The 22,937-nt window shown below is 41.4% G+C and overlaps 1 protein-coding gene across 7 annotated transcripts in view; it reads left to right on the top strand.

Annotated features, from left to right (window-relative positions):
- depdc5 (DEP domain containing 5, GATOR1 subcomplex subunit) overlaps positions 1-22,937 on the top strand; it is a 248,093-nt gene that overhangs the window by 119,720 nt on the left and 105,436 nt on the right. For all 7 annotated transcript variants that reach the window (XM_088311264.1, XM_088311269.1, XM_088311266.1 and 4 more), the window contains 3 exons: positions 10,397-10,517; positions 10,631-10,798; positions 16,158-16,380. In XM_088311264.1, the coding sequence (XP_088167390.1) occupies positions 10,397-10,517; positions 10,631-10,798; positions 16,158-16,380 (512 nt within the window). The remainder of the gene's footprint in view (positions 1-10,396; positions 10,518-10,630; positions 10,799-16,157; positions 16,381-22,937) is intronic.

The raw sequence follows: 22,937 nt of genomic DNA, 5'->3' as shown, positions 1-22,937 counted from the left end.
GCCATGGGTCCGGACCGCGGTCCGCCATTTGGTGATGCCTGCTCTACTGCAAACCGCTCCAGTGAGAGTTGGAGATCACGGTTTGAAGAAGCCAACAGGACACATCTGCAAAAAGCAGAAATGCAATACTGAGGCCACCAAACCGGATCCCCTCATTGCATTGGCTGCGCCTAGAAACTCTGTCCATAAAAGTTAAGTACAGAATCGGTGACCAAGGGTATCCTTGGCGGAGTGCAACCCTCACTGGAAACGAATCTGACTTACTGCCGGCAATGCGGACCAAACTCTGACATTGGTGGTACAGGGACCGAACTGCCCGTATCAGGGCGCTCGGTACCCTGTACTCCCGGAGCACGCTCCACAAAACTACCAGAGGGACACGGTCGAACGCCTTCTCCAAGTCCACAAAACACATGTAGACTGGTTGGGTGAACGCCCATGCACCCTCCATGCAATGTTGAAGAGGCGTGTCATCTATGACAGCCCCACAACATCCAGAGCCTTTAGGAACTCCGGCCAGATCTCATTCACCCCCGGGGCCTTACCACCGAGGAGTTTGTTAACCATCTCGGTTACTTCAGCCCCAGTGATAGTTGTCCAAAATTCCTATCGGCCATTATCTCATCGTGCCAGTACCCCAACGTTGCCAGGGCTGTGAGGGCCCTTTATAGCTGCTTGCTGCTGTTATTATTATTGTTATAATTATTTTTTCTGATTCTTTGATCGCTTTTTGACACGCTAATAACGCACAACAAGACACCAAACGTTGCAAACTCATCAGGCCTGGTGAAAAATTTGCTATTTTAAACAATGACAGTAAAATAGCTCTGTTGCGCCACCTAGAGTGGAAAAATCAAAAACAATTCCGGTACGTTTGACCTAGGCCTACGTCTAGTAGTCCGAGATGTGCAAAAAAGTTTTAGAAATACTATATGACGGGGACAGGGCATCAAGGTTTGCGTTGAATATTTCCTTCGCAGCAATGGAGGGAATCCTTAAATTCCCTGCACACACTCCCAACTTCTCTCATGAATTTGAAGACATTGGAGTGATTAACCATAGCTTCTGATAACAAATAAAGATACAATGTACAGTGTAAATACCTTTTTGTTGAACATCCATTTTAAATGCCTGGCACAGTTGTCTGTGTAATGGTTGTGTTTGGAAGGTTCACTAAAAGGCACTCAATTCAATGGTTTCAAGGATTTATTCACCTCACGCTGTCTAGTGGAGGATACAACAAAGGCAAAAAATCAGTCGAAAGTAAAACATACCTGCAGAAGACAATTTTGACAGTTTTTCCTGGTCACGGAAAATAGTCTTATTTCGAATATGAAACAAATACTCAGTGTTGGTCATATAAAAAAAGAGAAAAGTTTCTTGCTAAAACACCAATATTGAAAAGCATTCGTAAAACTATTATTGCCGGTGGAAACGACATAACAGTCCCTCATATGGTAAAATGTCACCTTACACCCAATTTACCAGTAGCATCAACATAAAATAATCAATCCTTGAATGAAATAATGAAACAAAACCGATTCTTTTCCACATGCAATTTACCCTCAGCAATCATAATCAGATTGTGAGGGGAAGAAGAAATTGCTACTGAAACCCAACAGGTATGATGAAAGCAGTGTCCAGATTTCACACACAATAACTATTAATAAATAATAACTAATTTAGATTAGGGCTGTCCCAAACAATTATTTTTCTCCCTATTAATCTACTAATCTTACGATTAGTCGATTAGTCTAAAAAAAATGTTTAACTCATTAAATACCAGCCATTTTCACTGGAGCAACCTGCTCAATCCCAGCGTTTTCCTGGGTTTTGACTAATATTGCAAGGCCCACAGAATATTGTATTCTAATGCTATATAGACATGGAGCACACCAAAAGAAAGATGAGACTCTCTTCTTTCAACAGTTTCTATCTTTTTCCATTCTTGAGCAATCGCCATTTGAAAATAGCTAAATTTCATGAAAACTGGAGTTTTGTCTTTTTGTAAACTGATGCATTTCGACCATAATTTGAACTTTGACACTATTATTTATGGCTTTTATGACACCTCTAACATCTAAATAATGCATGCCTTCTATAAAATACCAAAAAAAAGCACAAAAAATGTGTTTTTGATAACAAAATAAATATATTTGCACATAACAGAAAACGACTGATGTATTTCATTTTTGTACATAGTTCAACAGTTCAGTCATACATACTTATTTTTTTGTGTGATATAAAATAAAACAGTTGCCTTGATGCAAGGGCACACAACATTTTTTCGATTTTCCTCGGTTGCCATCCAGTGTGTGTGACGCCATCCGGAACCACTGCTTCCTGATGCACAACCTGTAAATATAAACAATTGGAAATATATATTTATTGCTGCATTTTATTGCTGGCGTGTGAAGTTTCATATTATAATTTACCTTTCTTTGCACCAACAAGACGAGGAGGAACCTTCTTGCCGTGGGATGCACAATCTGTGAATTGTAGAAAGTTTGTATGATTACTACACCATTCAGTATTGCTTCCTCGTCGGGGAGGAGTCACGCTTGCTTGAAGTGCACATTCGCTCGCATACTTCCTAGTCGGAGTTGAGCTATGCTCGCGTCTAACTACACATTCACGCAACATATTCTTCCCGCAAGATGCATGATATGTAAAATAAGTGGATATAAGGGCTAACCACATGTTCAATTGTAACTTGCGAGCGTTTATTTCCCTGTTCGGGAGGAGTTATGCTTGCTTGGAAGCGCACATTCGCTCGCTCACTTCCTATGCTCGCGTCTAACTACACATTTACGCGACATATTCTGCGCGCAAGATGCGTGATATGTACAATAGATGCATGATGGCTAAACACATGTTCAATTGTAACTTGCGAGCGTTTACTTCCTCGTCGGCGAGGACTTATGCTCGCGTGTAATTGTGCAATAGAGGCGGCCGGACGAGGAAGTCAGCGAGCAAGCTCGCGTCTAACTGCACATTGACGCGACATTTTCTGTCCGCAAGATGCATGATATGTACAATAAAAGCATTAGGGCTAAAACCACATGTTAAATGGTAACTTGTGAGCGCTTACCTCCTCGTTCGGGGGGGATCTGGTGAGGACTCTCGGCTGCTTTGGCTATTGTCCGAAGGCAGGCGATGCAGGCCGCAAGGCACGCGCAGCCTCTTTAGACGCCTCTTTGTTGTGACGACGATGAAGCGTCATCCTCTCAACCAAAGCGTCTCCAAAGCCTTGATGCTTTTAGGAAGCTTTTTTTTACAAAAAAACATTGCTCGATCGTCATTTGCTTGGAGGATTTCATTGCTAACGCTACTAATGCGACTGCTGCTAGTGCTTCTGCTACCCACGCTGCTCTCCACGCTTATAAGTCTACCCAAGGATCCCGCCCCCCCATTTGTACCTCTGGCGCAGATTCAAGGCGAATTTTCTGCACCTCTGCCCCCTGCTGGGTGATTTTTACATGATTCACAATGCGGACAAGGCTGATTCTCAGTCAGAGGTTGCATCAGACCCTTATGTACACTATGACGCAAAAAAAACAAAAAACGTATTTATACGTCTTTGGTAGAGGGCGCCATTGCTTTAAAAGACGTATTTATACGTCCAAGGGAGTAAATGAGTTAAACATTTTTCAAGTAATCCAGCAATTATTTTGGCATTGACAATTATTAATTCACAAAAACACTTGTGAACACAGAGTCACTGATGATGTACTGGTACATTAGCCTGACTTCAGTGTGGCAGCGTGGGTTCGGTTCCCACTCAGTGACAGTGTCTATGTTTGCCCTGTGACTGGCTGGCGACCAGTTCATGGTGTTGTGTGCGCCTTTCGCCCGTAGTCAGCTGGGATAGGCTCCAGCACCCTCCTGCGACCCTGTACAGGATAAGCGGTGTGCATAATGACATGACTTGTGAACACTTATTTAAATTATTTGTTTACTAAAGCAAAAAAAAAAAAACTTTTGAAATTTAATCAACAGTCACGTCTTTTAGGCAAGCACCTCGACGTGTGAACATGAATGATGTATTTCTCTGTCGATGCATTACAGTGAAACAATGTGTGAGCGCATGTTCTGCAGCCCAAGTAAAATAATTAACATGAATAAATTACTAAAAAATAAATAACTCTTAAAAAAACAATTAGGTCAAGTACTGAAGACCAGTGCAAGTGAATACAAACAGAGCTTTTTACTACCGGTTTTAATGCAATTCACTTCTCTCACCTCTGGTGTCATTTTTTTCATACTTTCAGTAAATTCAGATGCTCTTTCTTGTGTACATTAATCTTTTTTGGAGGGTAAAAACTGCAACATCAGTTTGCTTTAACCTGTTTTTACCTGAATTAGAGTGCATTCTGAAATATTTTCGAAATGATTTTTAAAAGGCACACATTTATTCGGGCAGTCATGGACTATGGTAAGCAGTTAAGTGCTTCTCTAGTTTGTGTCTCTAGTTTTTTTTTTAAGCAGCAGGAGGAGGACACCATCCTAAACAAGACCTGCATGTTGTGCAGCGCATGGGGTCTGCACAGAGACAGTGAGAATACAAAAACAAATGTCACGTGTTATTCTTTATGGCTACATAAAGCAATGGAACCAGTAACGTGACCTACCAGCACCAAAACAATTTGACCAGAGTAAAAGAGCTCTTTAATTGTGGGAAGGCTGAGGCCTTCCCACATGTTATTCTACACCATTTAACTTTATTATTGTGCAAAGGCTGAGGCCTTCACACATATGTTATTCTACACCTTTCAACTTTATTGTGTGAAGGCGGAGGTTATTCTGATTCTTTATTATTATTATTATTCTTTATTATTATTGTGCAAAGGCTGAGGCCTTCACACATATGTTATTCAACACCATTCGACTCTATTTTCTTCCTCGCCTTTTTTCGGCGCTTAACTACTTCCCCATTTTTCATCCGATTTTCACCGTTCCAACTTCGTTCTATTCCAAATATTCACGCCTTTCAGGCTTGTATTTTTCACAACTTCACATATTACTCATAATTCACAATTTCACTTTATTCACCCTCCAAAAACCCATTCATTTCCAATGGGAGATTCAACATTTCACTATTCAATGCTTCAAAATTAACATTTAACACATTCAGGTCATTCATTTCACATTCCTGCAACTCCTTTCACATAATTCATGTGATTCACTATACCCATACATTCCCATTTCCCATTTTCACCCCCAAAAAAGCCACTTCAATAACCCCCTTCTTCGACGCGCTCCAGCTTCCCCATTCTTCATCCGATTTTCACCGTTCCAACTTCAATCATTCCCAAAAATTCACCCCATGCAGGTTTCCATTTAGCCCCCCCGGTCCCCTCCCCCCTTTAAAACAGCCCCGCCCCCTTCTTCGACAAGCTCCAGCTTCCCCATTCTTCATCCGATTTTCACTGTTCCAACTTCAATCATTCCCAAAACTTCACCCCATGCAGGTTTCCATTTAGCCCCCCCGGTTTCCCCCCCCTTTAAAAACAGCCCCGCCTCCTTCTTCGACGCGCTCCAGCTTTCCCATTCTTCATCCGATTTTCACCGTTCCAACTTCAATCATTCCCAAATATTCACCCCATGCAGGTTTCCATTTAGCCCCCACCGTTTCCCCCCCCTTTAAAAACCGCCCCGCCCCCTTCTTTGACACGCTCCAACTTCACTGTTTTTCATCGATTTTAACCGTTCCAACTTCAATCATTCCCAAAAATTCACGCCATGCAGGTTTCCATTTAGCCCCCCCGATTCCCCCCCCCCCTTAAAAACCGCCCCGCCCCCTTCTTTGACACGCTCCAGCTTCTCCATTTTTCAACATCATTCACTATAATTCAACATCCTTCCACCTTCCATCATTCACTATCATTCCACATTTTCATTCAATTCTATTCTCTACGATTAAAACTAATTCAATTTCATTCTCTATGATTCAAAAATCATTCAATATCAGTCCACATCCTTCCACCCAGATGGCTTCAACTCCGGAGCCTTCACACGCGATTTCTCCAGAAATTGCATTCTCTAGTTCTATATTCTATTTTCTTCCTTGCCTTTTCGGCGCGTAACTACTTCCACCGTTTTCATCCGATTTTCACCGTTCCAACTTCGTTCTATTCCAAAAATTCCCGCGAAGCGTGCTTGTATTTTTCATGTCTTCACCTATTTACCATAATTCACCATTTCACTTTATTCACCCCCAAAAATCCCTTTCATTTCCAATGGGAGATTCAACATTCCACTATTAAATGCTTCAAAATTAAAATTTAACCCATTCAGGTCATTCATTTCACATTCCAGTATCTCCTTCCACACTTTCACCTCATTCACCGTTCAAAAATTCATCCATTCATCCATTCCCAATTGCTCTTCTTCGGCATGCCATTGCTTCCACATATTTCATCCGATTTTCACTGTTCCAACTTCAATCCATTCCAAATATTCACGCCATGCGTGCTTCCATATTTCACGTCTTCACCTATTTCCCATAATTCACCATTTCACTTTATTCACCCCTAAAAATTCCATTCATTTCCAATGGTAGATTCCACATTTCACTATTAAATGCTTCATATTTGATATTTAACACATTCAAGTCATTCATTTGACATTGCCGTATCCCCTCTCACACTGGAGGCCCACCTTGCCAGTAACAGACCACGAGAGGTGTGGCAGGGTCTACGGAGCATCACCAACTTCCGTGGCGGCAGCACGACCTCTGTAGACCCGAGTGCATCGCTGGCAGAGGAGCTTAACTGCTTCTTCGCTCGCTTTGACTCGCCCCAACCGTCACACCCCCGCACTTCATGCTCCAACTCCCCCCCACTCATCGTAGAGGAACACGATGTGAGGCGCGCGCTCCTGTCAGTTAACCCCAGGAAAGCTACTGGACCCGACGGAATACCAGGCAAGGTCCTCAAAACATGTGCCCACCAACTGGCACATGTTTTCTGCAGGATCTTCAACCGCTCCCTGGCTCAAGCAGTCATCCCCTCCTGCTTGAAAACTTCCACCATTATTCCTGTCCCCAAAAAGTCACCCGCCGTCCACCTGAATGACTACCGTCCTGTTGCTCTCACACCAGTCATCATGAAGTGCTTCGAGAGGCTGGTTCTCCAGCACATCAGGGACTGCCTTCCTCCCACTCTGGACCCCTACCAGTTTGCATACCGGGCTAACAGATCCACTGAGGACGCCATCGACACTGCTCTGCATGTTGTGCTGGGCCACCTGGAACAACAGCAGAGCTATGCAAGGATGCTCTTTGTGGACTACAGCTCGGCATTCAACACGATCATCCCAGACATCCTCGTCGCCAAACTGGACATTCTCGGCCTCCGTGCCCTCACACGCATCTGGATTAAGGACTTTCTGACCAACAGACCCCAGACTGTGTTGCTCGGCCCCTACACGTCCTCCACCCGCATGCTGAGCACCGGTTCCCCTCAAGGATGCGTGCTGAGCCCTCTCCTGTACGCCCTCTACACCTACGACTGCAGCCCGGCCCACGGCAACAACACCATCGTCAAGTTTGCTGACGACACGACAGTGGTCGGTCTGATCTCGGAAGGTGACGAGACGGCCTACAGAGAGGAGGTAAAGAGACTGACAGCTTGGTGCAAGGACAACAGACTGCACCTTAACACTGCAAAAACAAAGGAGATTGTCGTCGACTTCAGGAGGAACAAGACGGTGCCGCCCCCCCTCTGCATCGAAGGCGTGTGTGTGGAGAGGGTCCACACGTTCAAGTTCCTGGGAGTACAGATCTCCGACGACCTGTCTTGGAGTCACAACACCACAGCAGTGGTAAAGAAGGTCCACCAGCATCTGCACTTCCTGAGAGTCCTCAGGAAATTCAACCTGGACAGGAAGCTGCTGCTAGCCTTCTACCACTCGTCCATCAAGAGCCTGTTGACGTACTGTGTCTCCACCTGGTACAGCGGCTGCACTGAGGCGGACAGAGTGAGGCTCCAGAGGACAGTCAAAACAGCGCAAAGGATTATTGGCTGCCCTCTCCCCTCGCTGTCGGACATCTACACCGCCCGGTGCCTCAGAAGGGCTCTCAACATCGTCAAAGACAATACCCACCCAAACTCACACCTGTTCGACCTGATGCCCTCTGGCAGGCGCTACAGATGCATCAAATCGAGGACCAATAGACTGAGAAACAGTTTCTTTCAGAGAGCCATCTCCATTCTGAACTCTCACACACACACGAGAACACCCTTACCTTGCAGAACAGCATCGTGATGTGTTTTTATATACACTATTCAGTACTAAATTCCACTGCACTCTCTTATTTATTTATCTAATTTATATATTTGTCTGTATTATTGTTGTATTGCACTGGAGAGGGGAGCCCTCTAATCTCGTTGCACACTTGAGTACAATGACAATAAAGGGATTTCTAATCTAATCTAAAACTTACCCTTGGTGGGGTTTATCTCGTATTTACTTGAACAGCCCCCCCCCCAACCCCCCCCCCTTTGACAAGCTACAGCTTCCCCATTTTTTATCTGATTGTCACCGTTCCAACTTCAATCAATTCCAAAAATTCACGCCATACAGGCTTCCATTTAGCTCCCCCGGTTCCCCCCCCTTCTATTACCCCCCCCCACCTCCATACGAAACATTAGCTCATTCAACTCACCCTTGGTGGGGTTTATCTCGGATTTACTTTAGCAGCCCCCCAGTGAAACCCAAACCCCGCCCCAGTGTGGTATCCCCCCCCTCTCAGTGAGTCAGCAATCTTGGAGAAGGATGCCAAGTACACAGTTAGTGAACCACATGTGACAACACCAAACCACAGCCGAACCGGAAGTGACGTCATCAAACTGGTAGTCGACCGGAAGTGACGTCACCAAAACAGGAAGTAGCCGGGAAATTACACCATTCGACAGTAAGTGACGTAATTCACTCTTATTTGAACCAGAAGTGACTTTTTTCAACCGGAGGTTTACTGGAAGTGACGAAATTCGAACGGATTCACTTGATTCACTCCATTTGAGTGTCAGAAATTCATCCATTTGTCCATTCTCAATGGATCTACATTTCCCGTTTACATAGTTCAAGTTAGAAATTCAAAACATTTATTTCAGTCATTTCACATTACTTTTTCCTCGCTCACATTCCTCAATTCATATACTGTATTCATGTTTCAAAGATATCTTTCACCATTCATTCCAGGCTTTCCCAGTTCTATTATTATGTAAAGGCTGATTCTATACTTGCACTTGTATACGCTTGTGTGGTTCAGAGGTTAAGCACTCGTTTCCCATCCTGGAGACTGTCGGTTCAACCCCCGACCATGGAATATTTTTATTTCATTTTTTTCAATTGACACAATGTGTCCATGCTTTCACATTATTCACCATTTTAAATGATATAATCTCAATCAATTTATTCTTATTCATTTCCATTTAGTGTCATTCAACATCATTCACTACCATTCAACATCCTTCAACCTTCCATCATTCACTATCATTCCACATTCTCATTCTATTTCTCTATGATTCAAAATCATTCAATATCATTAAACATCCTTCCACCTTCCATCATTCACTATCATTCCACATTCTCATTCTATTCTTTTCTCTACGATTCAAATTCATTCAATTTCATTCTCTATGATTCAAAATCATTCAATATCACACATCCTTCCACCCAGATGGCTTCAACTCCTCAGCCTTCACACGCAATTTTTCAGAAATTGCATTCTCTCGTTTTAATTATTGTTTTACTCTATTTAATGCACAAAGCTGAAACACAACTCTGTGTAACTTTGACTACAAACCGCTTCTTCGAGAAATGAAACTTAATAGTGCACGTTAATACGTCGCACATAACTTCAGTGAAACCGCGTCATATTAGTTACTTGGTTAGATGGACTTAAAAACCTGTGGCTTTTTGCTTTCCATCATCTTCACCCGTGACATCCGTGTGACCTTGCTTCAGGTGTTCGTTCATTGATAATTTAAAAAGGCTACAGACAACCTACTCATTGGACTTTGTGTTGCAATATGTCCATACTTTGGTATGGTATGCACGTGTGGATGTACCTACATCATCAACACTCGACGGTATGTTGTGCTTACTAACGTGTTTACGTCGTTGACGCAACGTCAACGCTTTGTTGTGCGCGCCGACGTATATACGTCGTCGACTAGTCGGCACAGTCCTAATTGATATGAAAGACAAAACTATACCAAAATAACCATGAAATAATTTAAATTTGAAGAAAAATAGAATAATGGACTAAGTTACATCTGAACCTGCGTTAGAATAGAATAAAATAATAGTGTGCAGATAACCACATTTATTTGAATGTTCATTTGTCTTTGTAATGGTTCATTCCCCACCCATGTGTTTTTCATAACAGGTTTGATTTCAATGCGTCGAGGAGAGGAAGAAGATAAGGTTTATTGGCTCAGTATGGGAAGGACCTTCCATAAAGTTTGCCTCAAAGATAAGATACTCACTGTTACTCGATACTTACCAAAGTGAGTTCACTGGCCAATATTGTACAGTATATCACACAATCAACCTTTTTGTAAAAAAATAAATAAATAAAAATAAAAAAAAATGGCACAATAGCACTGCCTTTGTGTTATAGATACCCATATGAGTCACGTCATATCCAGTACAGCTACAGCCTGTGTCCTCCACACGTGGATTCACAGTTTGTCTCCTGTTGGGTGGAGTTCGGCCATGAAAAACCAGAGGAATATAAATGGAATTACTTGGACCAGTATATCTGCTCTGCAGGCTCTGAGGACTTCAGGTATATTTCATCTATTTATCATAAATATCCAGTGGGTTGGAAAAGTATTCTTATCCACTCGTTTTTGTGTTATAATCAAATGTGCAAATGTATTATTTTGAGTTCAAGTAATGGACCCGTTGTCGGCAACTTAGTTTGGCTGTCGGCCAAATTTTTTCGCAAAATTTACAGTAAACCGCGAGCCAAAATTATATTTTCATCAGGCAAACCTACTGTAACGATATTGGAAGCTCACACGTTTGTCTTTAACACGGTGTTGATGTTGCAGTATGATCACAATCAGAATCAGAATGCCCTTAATTGTCATTGTATTCAGTGTGCAACGAGATGAGAGCTCCCCTCTTCAATGCAATACAACAATAATTTAATTAAATGTATACATTAGATTAATTAAAGATTAAATAATTAAATAGAAATAAATACAAAATTGGATAAAAAAATACATGTTGCAGTTGCATGGAGATGAATCAGAATCAGAAATTCCTTTATTGTCATTGTACAGTGTGCAATGAGATTAGAGAGCTCCCCTCTCCAGTGCAGTACAACAATATTTAATCAAATATATAAATTAGATAAATAAAAGAATAAATAATCAGATGGAAAATAATACGAAATTGGATAAATAAAAACACATTACGTCGCTGTTCTGCAAGGTAAGGGTGGTTGTGTGTGTGTGAGTGAGAGTTCATAATGGAGATAGCTCTTGGAAAGAAACTGTTTTTCAGTCTGCTAGTCTTTGTTTTGATGCACCTGTAGCGCCTGCCAGAGAGCAACAGGTCGAAAAGGTGTGAGCTGGAGTGAGTATTGTCTTTGATATTGAGAGCTCTGCTGAGGCACCAGGTGGTGTAGATGTCTGACAGGGAGGGGAGAGGGCAGCCTATAATCCTCTGCGCCGTTTTGACCGTCCTCTGGAGTCTCACTCAGTCTGCCTCAGTACAGCTGCTGTACCAGGTGTAGACACAGTAGGTCAGCAGGCTATCGATGGACGAGTGGTAGAAGGCCAGCAGCAGCTTCTTGTCCAGGTTGAATTTCCTGAGGACCCTCAGGGAATGCAGACGCTTGTGGACCTTCTTTACCACTGCTGTGGTGTTGTGTGTCCAGGAGAGGTCATCGGAGATCTGTACTCCCATGAACTTGAATGTGTGGACCCTCTCCACACATTCACCTCTGATGTAGAGGGGGGGTGGCACAGTCTTGTTCCTCCTAAAGTCGATGACGATCTCCTTTGTTTTTGCAATGTTGAGTTGCAGCCTGTTGTCCTCACACCAAGCCGTTAGTCTCTGGACCTCCTCCCTGTAGGCTGTCTCGTCACCTTCCGAGATCAGACCGACCACTGTCGTGTCGTCAGCAAACTTGACGATGGTGTTGTTACCGTTGGCCGGGCTGCAGTCGTAGGTGTAGAGGGCGTATAGGAGAAGGCTCAGCACGCATCCTTGAGGTGAACTGGTGCTCAGCGTTCGGGTGGAGGACGTGTAGCGGCCGAGCAACACAGTCTGGGGTCTGTTGGTCAGAAAGTCCTTAATCCAAATGCGTGTGAGGGCAGGGAGGCCGAGAATGTCCAGTTTGGAGATGAGGATGCCTATTATGATTGTGTTGAATGCTGAGGATGCCTGGGATGATTGTGTTGAATGCCGAGCTGTCGTCCACAAAGAGCATCCTGGCATAGCTCTGCTGTTGTTCCAGATGGCCCAGCACAACATGCAGAGCAGTGTCGATGGCATCCTCAGTGGATCTGTTTGCTCGGTATGCAAACTGGTAGGGGTCCAGTTTGGGAGGAAGGCAGTCCCTGATGTGCTGGAGAACCAGTCTCTCGAAGCACTTCATGATGACTGGCGTGAGAGCAACAGGACGGTAGTCATTCAGGAGGACTGCGGGTGACTTTTTGGGGGACAGGAATAATGGTGGAAGTTTTCAAGCAGGAGGGGATGACTGCTTGAGCCAGGTTGAAGATCCTGCAAAAAACATGTGACAGTTGGTGGGCACATGCTCTGAGGACCTTGCCTGGTATTCCGTCAAATCCAGTAGCTTTCTTGGGGTTAATAGTGAGGAGCGCACGCCTCACATCGTGTTCCTCTATGGTGAGTGAGGGGGAGTTGAGGTATGGAGTGCGAGGGTGTGATATTTTACTGAAACCAAAGCTCCAAAAGCACCGTCAGATCGACCTTGGATTTACAACAGATTGAAAACATTTGCCGCGAACAGTTGTAACAAGCACAAACCTGATGAAAAATAAAATACTACATAATCACAATAGTAAAATTATAAAAAAAATTATACAACAAAGGTGTAAAACGCGTCTTATTTGTATTTTCAGTGCAACAAAGAGTGATCAAGTCTTGAATTACACAAAGCCCAATAGTTGCATCGCATAAATTGTGGAACCAAACAATTAAAATGCGTCAACAGGCTCCATCATATTATTACTGGAAATATTTATTCTAAAATGTACCTTAATTCGTCATAATTTAATTAAATCCAAAAGAAGAAGAATCAGGTCTTTTTGTTAACCTGCAAGCTTGCACAGAATTAAAAAAAAGTCTGAGTCCTTCCTGTCCTTCGGTGCGTTTGCACGTCCAACAAAGCGTCTTCTGGATAGGGTTAGTCAAAAGAGTCCTGAATCTTGGAAGCAGTTGCCTTTCTAGACTTCAGCCATTTGGTCTATTGTTCTTAAAATCCCCTTGACGTAATGTTCCAGTGTGCTGCTCTGGTGACTCAGGCGCACGTGTTTCAAGTGCCAGGGTGCATTACATAATGGGAAAAAATGAGCCCTTGAAGTTTCTTCTGGCCAGCATTACCTCATTGCAACTCCCACAGCTGTTCAAGGCCGTATGACCTCATCACAGCTCCTACATCTGTTACTAGGCAACATTACCTCATTGGAAGAGTCATGTTAGGAGAAGCCATTTCTGTATTGTGCAATATTTGCGGAGTTCTGTTACCTCTAACTCCCAACTTGTTGCGTGTAGCAATCATCCAACAGATTTTGTTAGTAAACTCTTACAATAACCCTTGTACACAATCAACACATCGTTTTAATCCACTCATATGACTACAATCATCTTCACTTATAGCAATAGGTCTAATACTTGTCTATTATAACATACATCTTATTGGTGAATAGAGTAAGATTATGGGCATTGAACATTAAATGTATTTGCATTGTAACATGCGTTTTTGTTTATATGCAACACAATGTTTAAGTGTATGCAACATCATATAATAATTTTCATTAATGCAAAGTATAGTCTAATCTCTAATTTAAGCAACTCATGGCCATCTTATTCATTGACCATGTATAGTGCAAGATGTTATACACCAAAACAGATTATGTATATCGTATTATTATTATTATGACAGTAATTCTTATGCATATGTTTTCATAGTCTTACAATTTGCAATAAGTGCATTGTACTTTGTGTAGACTGTGTTTCATTGTTCTCATTAACAGCCCGTTTGACGAACACTGATGTTCGAAATTTAGGAGTGCAATTTTGAATATTCATTCAATATTCTACCAAAGCACAATTTGGCTATTTCTGGGACTCACTCCAATAACCCGATACGTTACTTTATTAATTTTATATTGGTATTCATCGTTCCTTCTGGCATGGTCTTTTTGTTATTTCAATTTACTACTCAATCTACTACTCAACACAGGGGCCATTGTGCTCCATATCACACAACAAAAGGAAAATATAACAACCAGCAAGGTTGCAACCCAGGGCTTTCCTGTGCTCAGAGTGATGGTAGTCACTGGAGCTCATGTCAGGTGGACTTTGTTTCAAAAAGTACCATAGCGTGTCTTGAAAGCTAGCTTGCTTTTCAGAGCGGACTCCTTGAGCTGGCTGAGTGCTGTTCTTTGGGAGCAGGCTACCAAATGATGATAAAACCTATTCAGCTCACCTCTTTATTGAGTGAATTTTCATAGAGACTGCTCATTTCACATTATGTTCCAAGTGTCACGATCGGGTGCCCAGAATTTCGAACCATAAAGCAGAGCCAAAGACAAACTTGAGCAACTACATAACTTCATTGAAACAAGGGATCACATTAACGTGAGCAATGAATAAATGCAAAGTAACCAAAACAATAACTACATCAGCATAAGGCTGATGCGATTACAGAACTAACGCAGGTGAACAAAAAACACAGAGAGAAAACACTTGACGTAAATGAATGTAACAAAGCGCAGTGAACAACTACTAAAAAAAAACTAAGCCCGGGACAATGATAGGTAACTATAACAAACAAAAATAAGTGTACACAAGAAAAGACAAACAAAAATGACGAAGACAGGAAATACTAAAAGCGGAATTACTCATGCAAGACAAAGTTACGTGGCGGACGAAAGAAGCACAGTATCGACTGAGGAACCAGGCAAACGGCAACAATATTCCGCCGACTAGCTTCATAAAAACTGGTGTGATTTTACAACAATAGCGATATTTGGGTCCCAAGGGTGACAAGAGCTGAGAAGCACTAGTATATTGTTGTCACAATCTTATAGTTAAGTGATGTGATCAAATAATGCACTATGTATAAATACTGTCCACATTAATTGATATAGTTAGTGAATTGAACGTTGTATTACATTTCATATATTGTACATTGTATTAATATTGTGTATGTTATGGAAATAATATGAAAATAAAAAACATTTTCATATATTGCTTCTATAATAGAGAGTAAAAGTGTGGAAACGAATATGTTTGCACGATAGGTTTAAACTGTCTATACTTGTTTATACCTACTCCTTTTTGAATGTGTGTGTTTATGCGGGTAATTCTAATTCTAATGATTGGGTTGACTCTTGTGTTGCTTTCTGTTTTGTTGCTTTAATTCATGCTTTGTTTTGGTTTGTATCATTTTGTCTTGCTATTCGCCTTTAAAGTTTACTTATAATAGTTTAAGAACCAAGTAAACACGAAAAAGCAAAATGTGCTTCTACGAAATACTGACTCAGGGACACTGAATAATTTAGCAAGCTACCATTTCAATGTTTTCCTTTAAATGAACATGAAATTCATTTCCCTTTTACTTGGCCACTTATGTGCCACTTTGACTTGATCTATCACATGAAATCCCAATAAAATATACATTCATGTTTGTGTTTGTAATGTGACAAGATATAATTCCTATTAAAATTTTTATCCTTCAATAAAAAAAAACGGAATTTATGGTGGACAATCCAAAAATATAAAAATGTTAAAATTTAAACTGCTTGTGACAGACTCTGGATCATTTAAATTTTCATTTGGAGGAATTAAAAAAAATTAACTTGATTATATTCTTAGAACCTCTAACTGTGGATATGAGCATCATCTTAACTTGAGTATCAACTTTCCTCTTCCTATGCCAGTTTGATCGACTCACTTAAGTTCTGGAGGACAAGGTTCCTCTTGCTTCCAGCTGGAGGAGCTCGGCGTGTGGCTGATGGAGATGGGCACTGGGATGTTTATGGTGATGGATCAAATACAGGAATGGGTAGTACTGGTGACTGGGTCCTGCTGGATGGCTTCATCCGCTTCCTTGAGGGAGTCAACCGCATTCGCCGACGTCATCGTTCTGACAGGATAATCAGGGTGAGTATCTGTGGGGCAAAATATGGTTAGCTTTAGGGCAGTGCTTCTCAATAATTTCACCCCCTACCAAGAAGAAACGATTAGCGCCCCCACCACCATTTTTTTTCTTTCTTTGTATATTGATGTTAGATTGTCAATAAAATATCCCTTAACAAAGCTAAATTGATAAGAAATATAATTTTGAGAACTATTATTGTGAGGTGATTGATGAGATGATGAATATTTACTATACATTTTTTTTTCAAAAACAGTTATTAATACGTACATAGTTTAGAAAAAACGAAAAGAAAAGCCAGGGGGATTTTTAACAAAAATTCTATATAAATAACATAAAGCAACAGTTTTAATATGTTTACGATACGTTTTTAAAAAAACCAAAAAACAATTATGGTTACTGGACATCAAACCTCTTCGTCGTGATGACGTCAGCCATTTCCGTGTTCCTCTTTTATTATGTTTAGATACGTAATGGTTGCAATACAACATTTTTTTTCATAGCTGCTGGCTCTCCGTACATTGAAGCAATTCATTTTAGCGATTAGCACGCTTAGCGCCTCCTTGCTTGCCTCCTCGTTTAGAAGGCTACACGTTAGTGGAGTCATTTATTTGCCATCACGTAGCTTGTTGCTGCTGCTGTGCACGGACTTACATATAGTTCAAATAAAGTCCGTTCTTTTGTGGCGCAAGATAGCTTGGCGCAGAGCATTTAAGTAGCAGCGAAATAAATCACTTCCCGGACAACAAGCGACAGGGCGACGCTTTTTTTTTTTTTAAATCATTACTGCGTGACCTTCTGTGTAAACGAGGGGCACAAACAGTTTTGACAAGCTGAAACTCGCATTGTGTGAGATTCAGTCGCAAAACGATGCATCGTTCAGCCGTACTACAGCGGAAAAAAAGCATGTTCCCCTGGGTCCCATGCGCCCTCCTCAGAATCGCTCTGTGCCCCACTATTTGGGAATCTTAACTGGTCCCCTCTTCTAACTTCACACTATTAAATTTAGGCTGGGTGTGAAACAAAGACTGATTGAATATGTAGCTCTATTTTGGCGCTTTACTTACTGGAGCAGGTGTACCGAACTCATTTTCCACAATGATCAGTATTCTTTACCAAACTAACACTGCCTCAAAACCCAAATTAAATAGAAATGTGACAATATCCTGACATCTGAGTGGAATTCTCTAAAAAAAAAATAGAGAGAGAGAGAGAGAGAGAGGGAGGGATGGAGGGAAGGAGGGAGAGAGGGAGGGAGAGAGCTGTTTATTTTACAAATCTAGGATCGCCACTAGATGGAAATACGTGCGCCACGGCATTTTGTCGAGTGTGCAAATCATTTTTTTAAACCTCTTTTTCGTGACGGCGTTGAGTTGCTTTCGCCCCGGCGTCTGTCATTGTTTATTAAAAAATAAAGATGTCCTTTAATAGTCCCACAATGGGGAAATTTGCAGTGTTACAGCAGCAAAGATATAGATCACACAGAAGCGGCGCCGTAATGTAGCCGTTAATGTATAACATTAGCAGCAGGCATTCATAAAAAGCATGTGAATATACACAGTATATACGTATATACACAAATCCCCATGTATATACACACTTACATCCCACAACATATACAAGTGTCCATGGTACAGAAGGGAAATAAATAAAAATGCTGCAATGATAAAAAAATGCTGCAATGATAAAAAAATACTGCAATGATAAAAGTACTGTAATGATAAAAGTACTGTAATGATAAAAGGACTGTAATGAAAAAAGTACTGCAATGATAAAAGTACTGCAATGTTAAGAATACTGCAATGATAAAAGTACTGCAATGATAGAAATACTGCAGTGATAAGAATACTGCAATGGTACACAAAGCTGATGATCCTGGACCTGTGATATCAGCTCATAGATGCGGATCATAGCAATCTGGTATATTATGGAATGCTGTATTGTCCCTTTAAAAGTTGTCAAGTCAGGGTTGGTGTCATAAAGTTATAAAACATCTATCGTCCACCTTAGTTGCATTTCATACACATCAGTAGTAAATATCTAAAGAACTATTTACTCCAACTTTATATTTGGTAAACCCCTCACCAATTGCTAGATATTTACTGTTGTAAGGATATTTTTTTCTTTTTTTTAAGCATGGACATAAAATGTTTCAATTAAAACCAATCTCTAAAACAAAAACCTTTTTGCCAAAAAATTTAAATTTTTCATAAGACTGCCTCTGTTCTGCTGTTCTTCTTTTGTATATGTTTTACTATTTTAGTTTGTGTTCTAATTCCCTGCTAATTTACATTTACCTCATTTATTAATTAATTTATTCCTAGATATGGAAAGTGAAAGGCACTATATAAATTAGGGTGTATAATCTTTATTAGGGCTGCACGATATTGGAAAAAAATGACATTGCGATTTTTGGGGAGGCTGCGATGTACATTGTGGTATTGTAACTAGAAAAAATTTCACCTGATGACTCATTGTTTTTTGAGTAGATGGTTTTACATCGGGTCCCACTAATGAGTCTGAACTGGTTATAAAGGGGCCCATTATAGCATTCAAATGGTTGGACAGGTTTGTTGTATTACCTCGTGTTGCAGCAACAACGGCGAGGCACTGTCGGCAGAGGGTTTTTGTGTACTGTATATTCCTTTTTATGGCCGAAATAACTCCATATTTCGGATGTTGACTTTCTTTTGGGGACTATCTACTGCCACCGTCGTCTCTTCCATGTCGCCTGTTAGTATTTTCAGAGCGCACAGAGTGGAGGGGGTGGGGGAGTGGCCAGTGACTGGCAGGGGGGTGATCGAGACAGGCTTTGTAGAGCATACAGTAGCTTGCTGTTTCTATGAAGCTAAACAAATTTTGCTTGCTCTAACAAAAAAAAAAAAAAAAAAAAACATTGCACGTCCTATCACGCATGCGCACATCACAATCGTGATGTTCAAACCGCTTATCGTGCAGCCCTAATCTTTATGTCCAACAGTATTTCAAATCCCAACTCGCCCGCACACACACAGATTGAAACAGTCACAGAAAATAAGAGAGTTCGGGGCAGGGAAATTGAAATGGTCTTAATGATTTGATTTGATGTTTAGATGCAGGCCTCCAACTAATAATTAACACAAATTTATCAGGTCTTATCAGGAGCTATATAAGTGCTTATGTCACTAAAAAGTCCTTAACAGCCAGTGACACTTCAATCTTGCAAGGATCAGGAATGAGTATATCAGAGGGACAGCACGTTTAGGGGCTTTGGAGATAAAAGTCGGAGAGGCCAGACTGAGATGGTTTGGACATGTCCAGAGAAGAGATCGTGAGCATATTGGCAGAAGGATGCTGAGTTTCCAAGTGCCAGGCAAGAGGTCTCAAGGAAGACCAAAGAGGAGGTTTATGGATGTAGTTCGAGGACATGAAAGTAGTTGGGGTGAGAGCAGAGGACAGGGTTAGATGGAGGCAACTGATTTGCTGTGGCGACCCCTGAAGGGAAAAGCCAAAAGGAAGAGAAGAACAATTCCCCCATTTTTAATTAACTACAACACCAAGCAGCGTGAAAATCACAGTTGCAAGCACCATCCTATCACAGATTTTACTTGTTTTGGATTCCCCGGGACCAGTGTTGTTTTTGGCAGGGCATTTTAGATTTAGTCTTAGTCACTTGGACGAAAATGCTTATTAGTTTTCGTCAGATTTAGTCATTCCTATTCTAGTTTTAGTCGATGAAAACTAAAAAAGGTTTTAGTCTAATTTTAGTTGACGGAAACGCAAGAAAAAAAGTTTTAGTCTAGTTTTTGCAAATTTATTCGACCAAAACTCAAAAAGGTTTTAATCCGTTTTAGTTAAAAATAGGCATACACGGTTTCCACCCAATGGCAAAGACCTTTTGATCGACCACTAAGGAGTATGCATTACAAAAGTGGTAACAGTGGAATCAATGTCCAAAATAAGCTGAGAACCAAACCGTTTTATTTGGCAACTGTTGTGGCTTTATTTCGCTTAAAGCAACATAAAACGTATTAACAACATAGACTTGTAGTAGACCTGTTCTATAATCCAGTACCACAATTCCAAACTCTATCAAACGCATGTCTTCCTAACTTGTAACAGTTTGCTATTCTCAGAACCAAGTAGCCTACCGAGTGTCCGTCGCCATGGTCCGTCAACAGAAAGTGTGTCAATGTGTGCGAGCCGAATTGAATGAACGCAGATGTGTTTGTGTGTTTGTTGTGCCAGTGTGTGTTACGGTGTGTGCACAGCGCAGGCGTATGGCGTCAGATTTATGCCACAATTACGTAAGCATAATGTCAAATACCGCGGACAAAAAAGAATTACGCGTGTACATAATGTGAAAAATCGCGTGCAAGCCACAATTACTTAAGCGTAATGTCAAATACCATGTACGAAAAAATGTTTTGTGTGTGCCAAAATGTGTTTCGTGTGTACAATACCCTCCACGCTTACGCACAAAATATGGGTCTGAATCTCTCCTCTACACATACAAAACGCAGATTTGCGTTACGATGCAGGCGTGATAACTGTGCCACAATTCTTAACCAATCAGGAGTGGACACTAGGGCTGATTCTCAGAAGTTGGGTAAAAAAGCAGAAAAGAATGGCGCGGCGCAATAGCGATCAACTACCATAGTGCCATCTATTGATGAAGACGCAAATGCACAACCCTGAGAGGTGATGTTTGATTATAAAAAATAAAAAAAAAGTTTATAGAAGCATGTAGAACTAAAGGGACAGTATCGTTGAACCAAACAATGATATTTGGAAAAAAAGAAAACGAAAATTTTGGATTATGACTAAAACAAGAACACTGAGAAGGCAGACGACCCTTCTATTGACTGTTTACGTTCGAGTCTTCACGGACGTCATCCATTCATCCATCCATCTTCTCCATCCATCTTCTGTACCGCTTCTCTTCACTAGGGTCGCGAGGGGTGCTGGAGCCTATCCCAGCTATCTTTGGGCAGTCGGCGGGTGGCACCCTGAACTGGTTGTCAGCCAATTGCAGGGCACAGAGAGACGAACAACCATCCACACTCACACTCATACCTCGGGGCAGTTTAGATGTTCAATCGGCCTGCCATGCATGTTTTTGGAATGTGGGAGGAAATCGGAGTACCCGGAGGAAACCCACGCAGGCACGGGGAGAACATGCAAACTCCACACAGGATGGCCGGAGCCGGGATTGAACCCACGCCCGATGCTGTCTCTAACTGTGAGGCCATTGTGCTAACAAGTCGGCCACCATGCCGCCCACGGACGTTATACTGTTGTAAAATGCGATTGGACAGTCAACAGCCAATCAGAATTAGCCCTAGTGTCCGACATCTGATTGGTTAATAATTGTGGCACTGTTATCATGCCTGCATTGCAAGCGTAAATCAGCATATTGTACGCATAGAGGAGAGAGAAACAGAAGCGTAAAACCCATTTTGTGCGTATGTGTGGTGGGTCTTGTACACGCATAACACATTTAGGTACGTACAAAACTCATTTTTGTATTCAGTATTTGACATTACGCTTACGTTATTGTGGCATAAATCTAACGCCATACATGCGCCCTGCGTGCTGTCCCGGTGGTGTGCGTGCCCAAAAGAGGATAGGTTGCGCCAGCATTGCACTTTTTTGAAAGACAGATTACATGTACAATAGGAAGGGATGTCATAAATTTTTAGCGTCTGACGGACCACGTACTAACAAGTTCGTCCCGTCTCATCTCATCAACAAAAATTCATGTTCGTCACGTCATGTTTTCGTCATCAAATAACCTCGTTTAGCTCATCGTCTCTTTATCATCATTCATAATCGTTATCGTTGACAAAAACAACACTGCTCTTGATTGCCAAAATATCAAAAGCTTCATTGATTCACTTACCGTATTTTCGGGACCATAGGGCACACTTAAAAGTCCCAAATCTTCCCCATAACAAATGCAGCGCCTATTGTATATACTGAGCAACTCTCTCGACTATTGAGCCTATCCCTTTGGGGTGTTGCAGAGTGCATGTTAGCACAACCTGCTGGCCAAAGTCTGATATATCTATGCTTCGAATTGACTGTGAAAAATACATTATGTTAATACGATTTTAAGAGATGGTGCAAGGGATAGCTGGACAAAAGGGCAGCTGTCCATAATGTCGCAGTCTGTCTAATCATTCATGTTATTGCAAGCAAGAAACATCACAGGTTTAGAATCAGAATCAGAAATCCCTTTATTGTCATTGTACTTAAGTGTGCAACGAGATTAGACAACAGACTACAAAAAAAAAAAAAAAAACATCTCTCTAACCTGATAAGGCTGATAATCTCCCAGAATGCCTCAGTACTGTTTTTGTGTTATTTTTATTTCTTTTGGTGATAGGAATGGCATGAGAGATGCATGTTTTGTGTTAATTTTATTTCTTTGTTTCATTATTTGCTTGTATGCTGTTCATAGATATTTATGGTTTTGATTTGAAACCATGACTCTCAGGAGTGTGGTGACCAGTGACATCCCTCCCCTGACATAGTCAATTAGATGTGTTGCCATGACATCTCTGACTGGTCTGAGCTGAAG

This window comes from Idiotropiscis lumnitzeri, chromosome 12 (genome assembly GCF_059441095.1).
Source record: "Idiotropiscis lumnitzeri isolate Australia: NSW breed Sydney's pygmy pipehorse chromosome 12, RoL_Ilum_1.0, whole genome shotgun sequence".
Taxonomy (NCBI): domain Eukaryota; kingdom Metazoa; phylum Chordata; class Actinopteri; order Syngnathiformes; family Syngnathidae; genus Idiotropiscis; species Idiotropiscis lumnitzeri.
The sequence above is the reverse complement of the archived record's forward strand: the minus strand, read 5'-3'. Positions and strand labels throughout refer to the sequence as shown.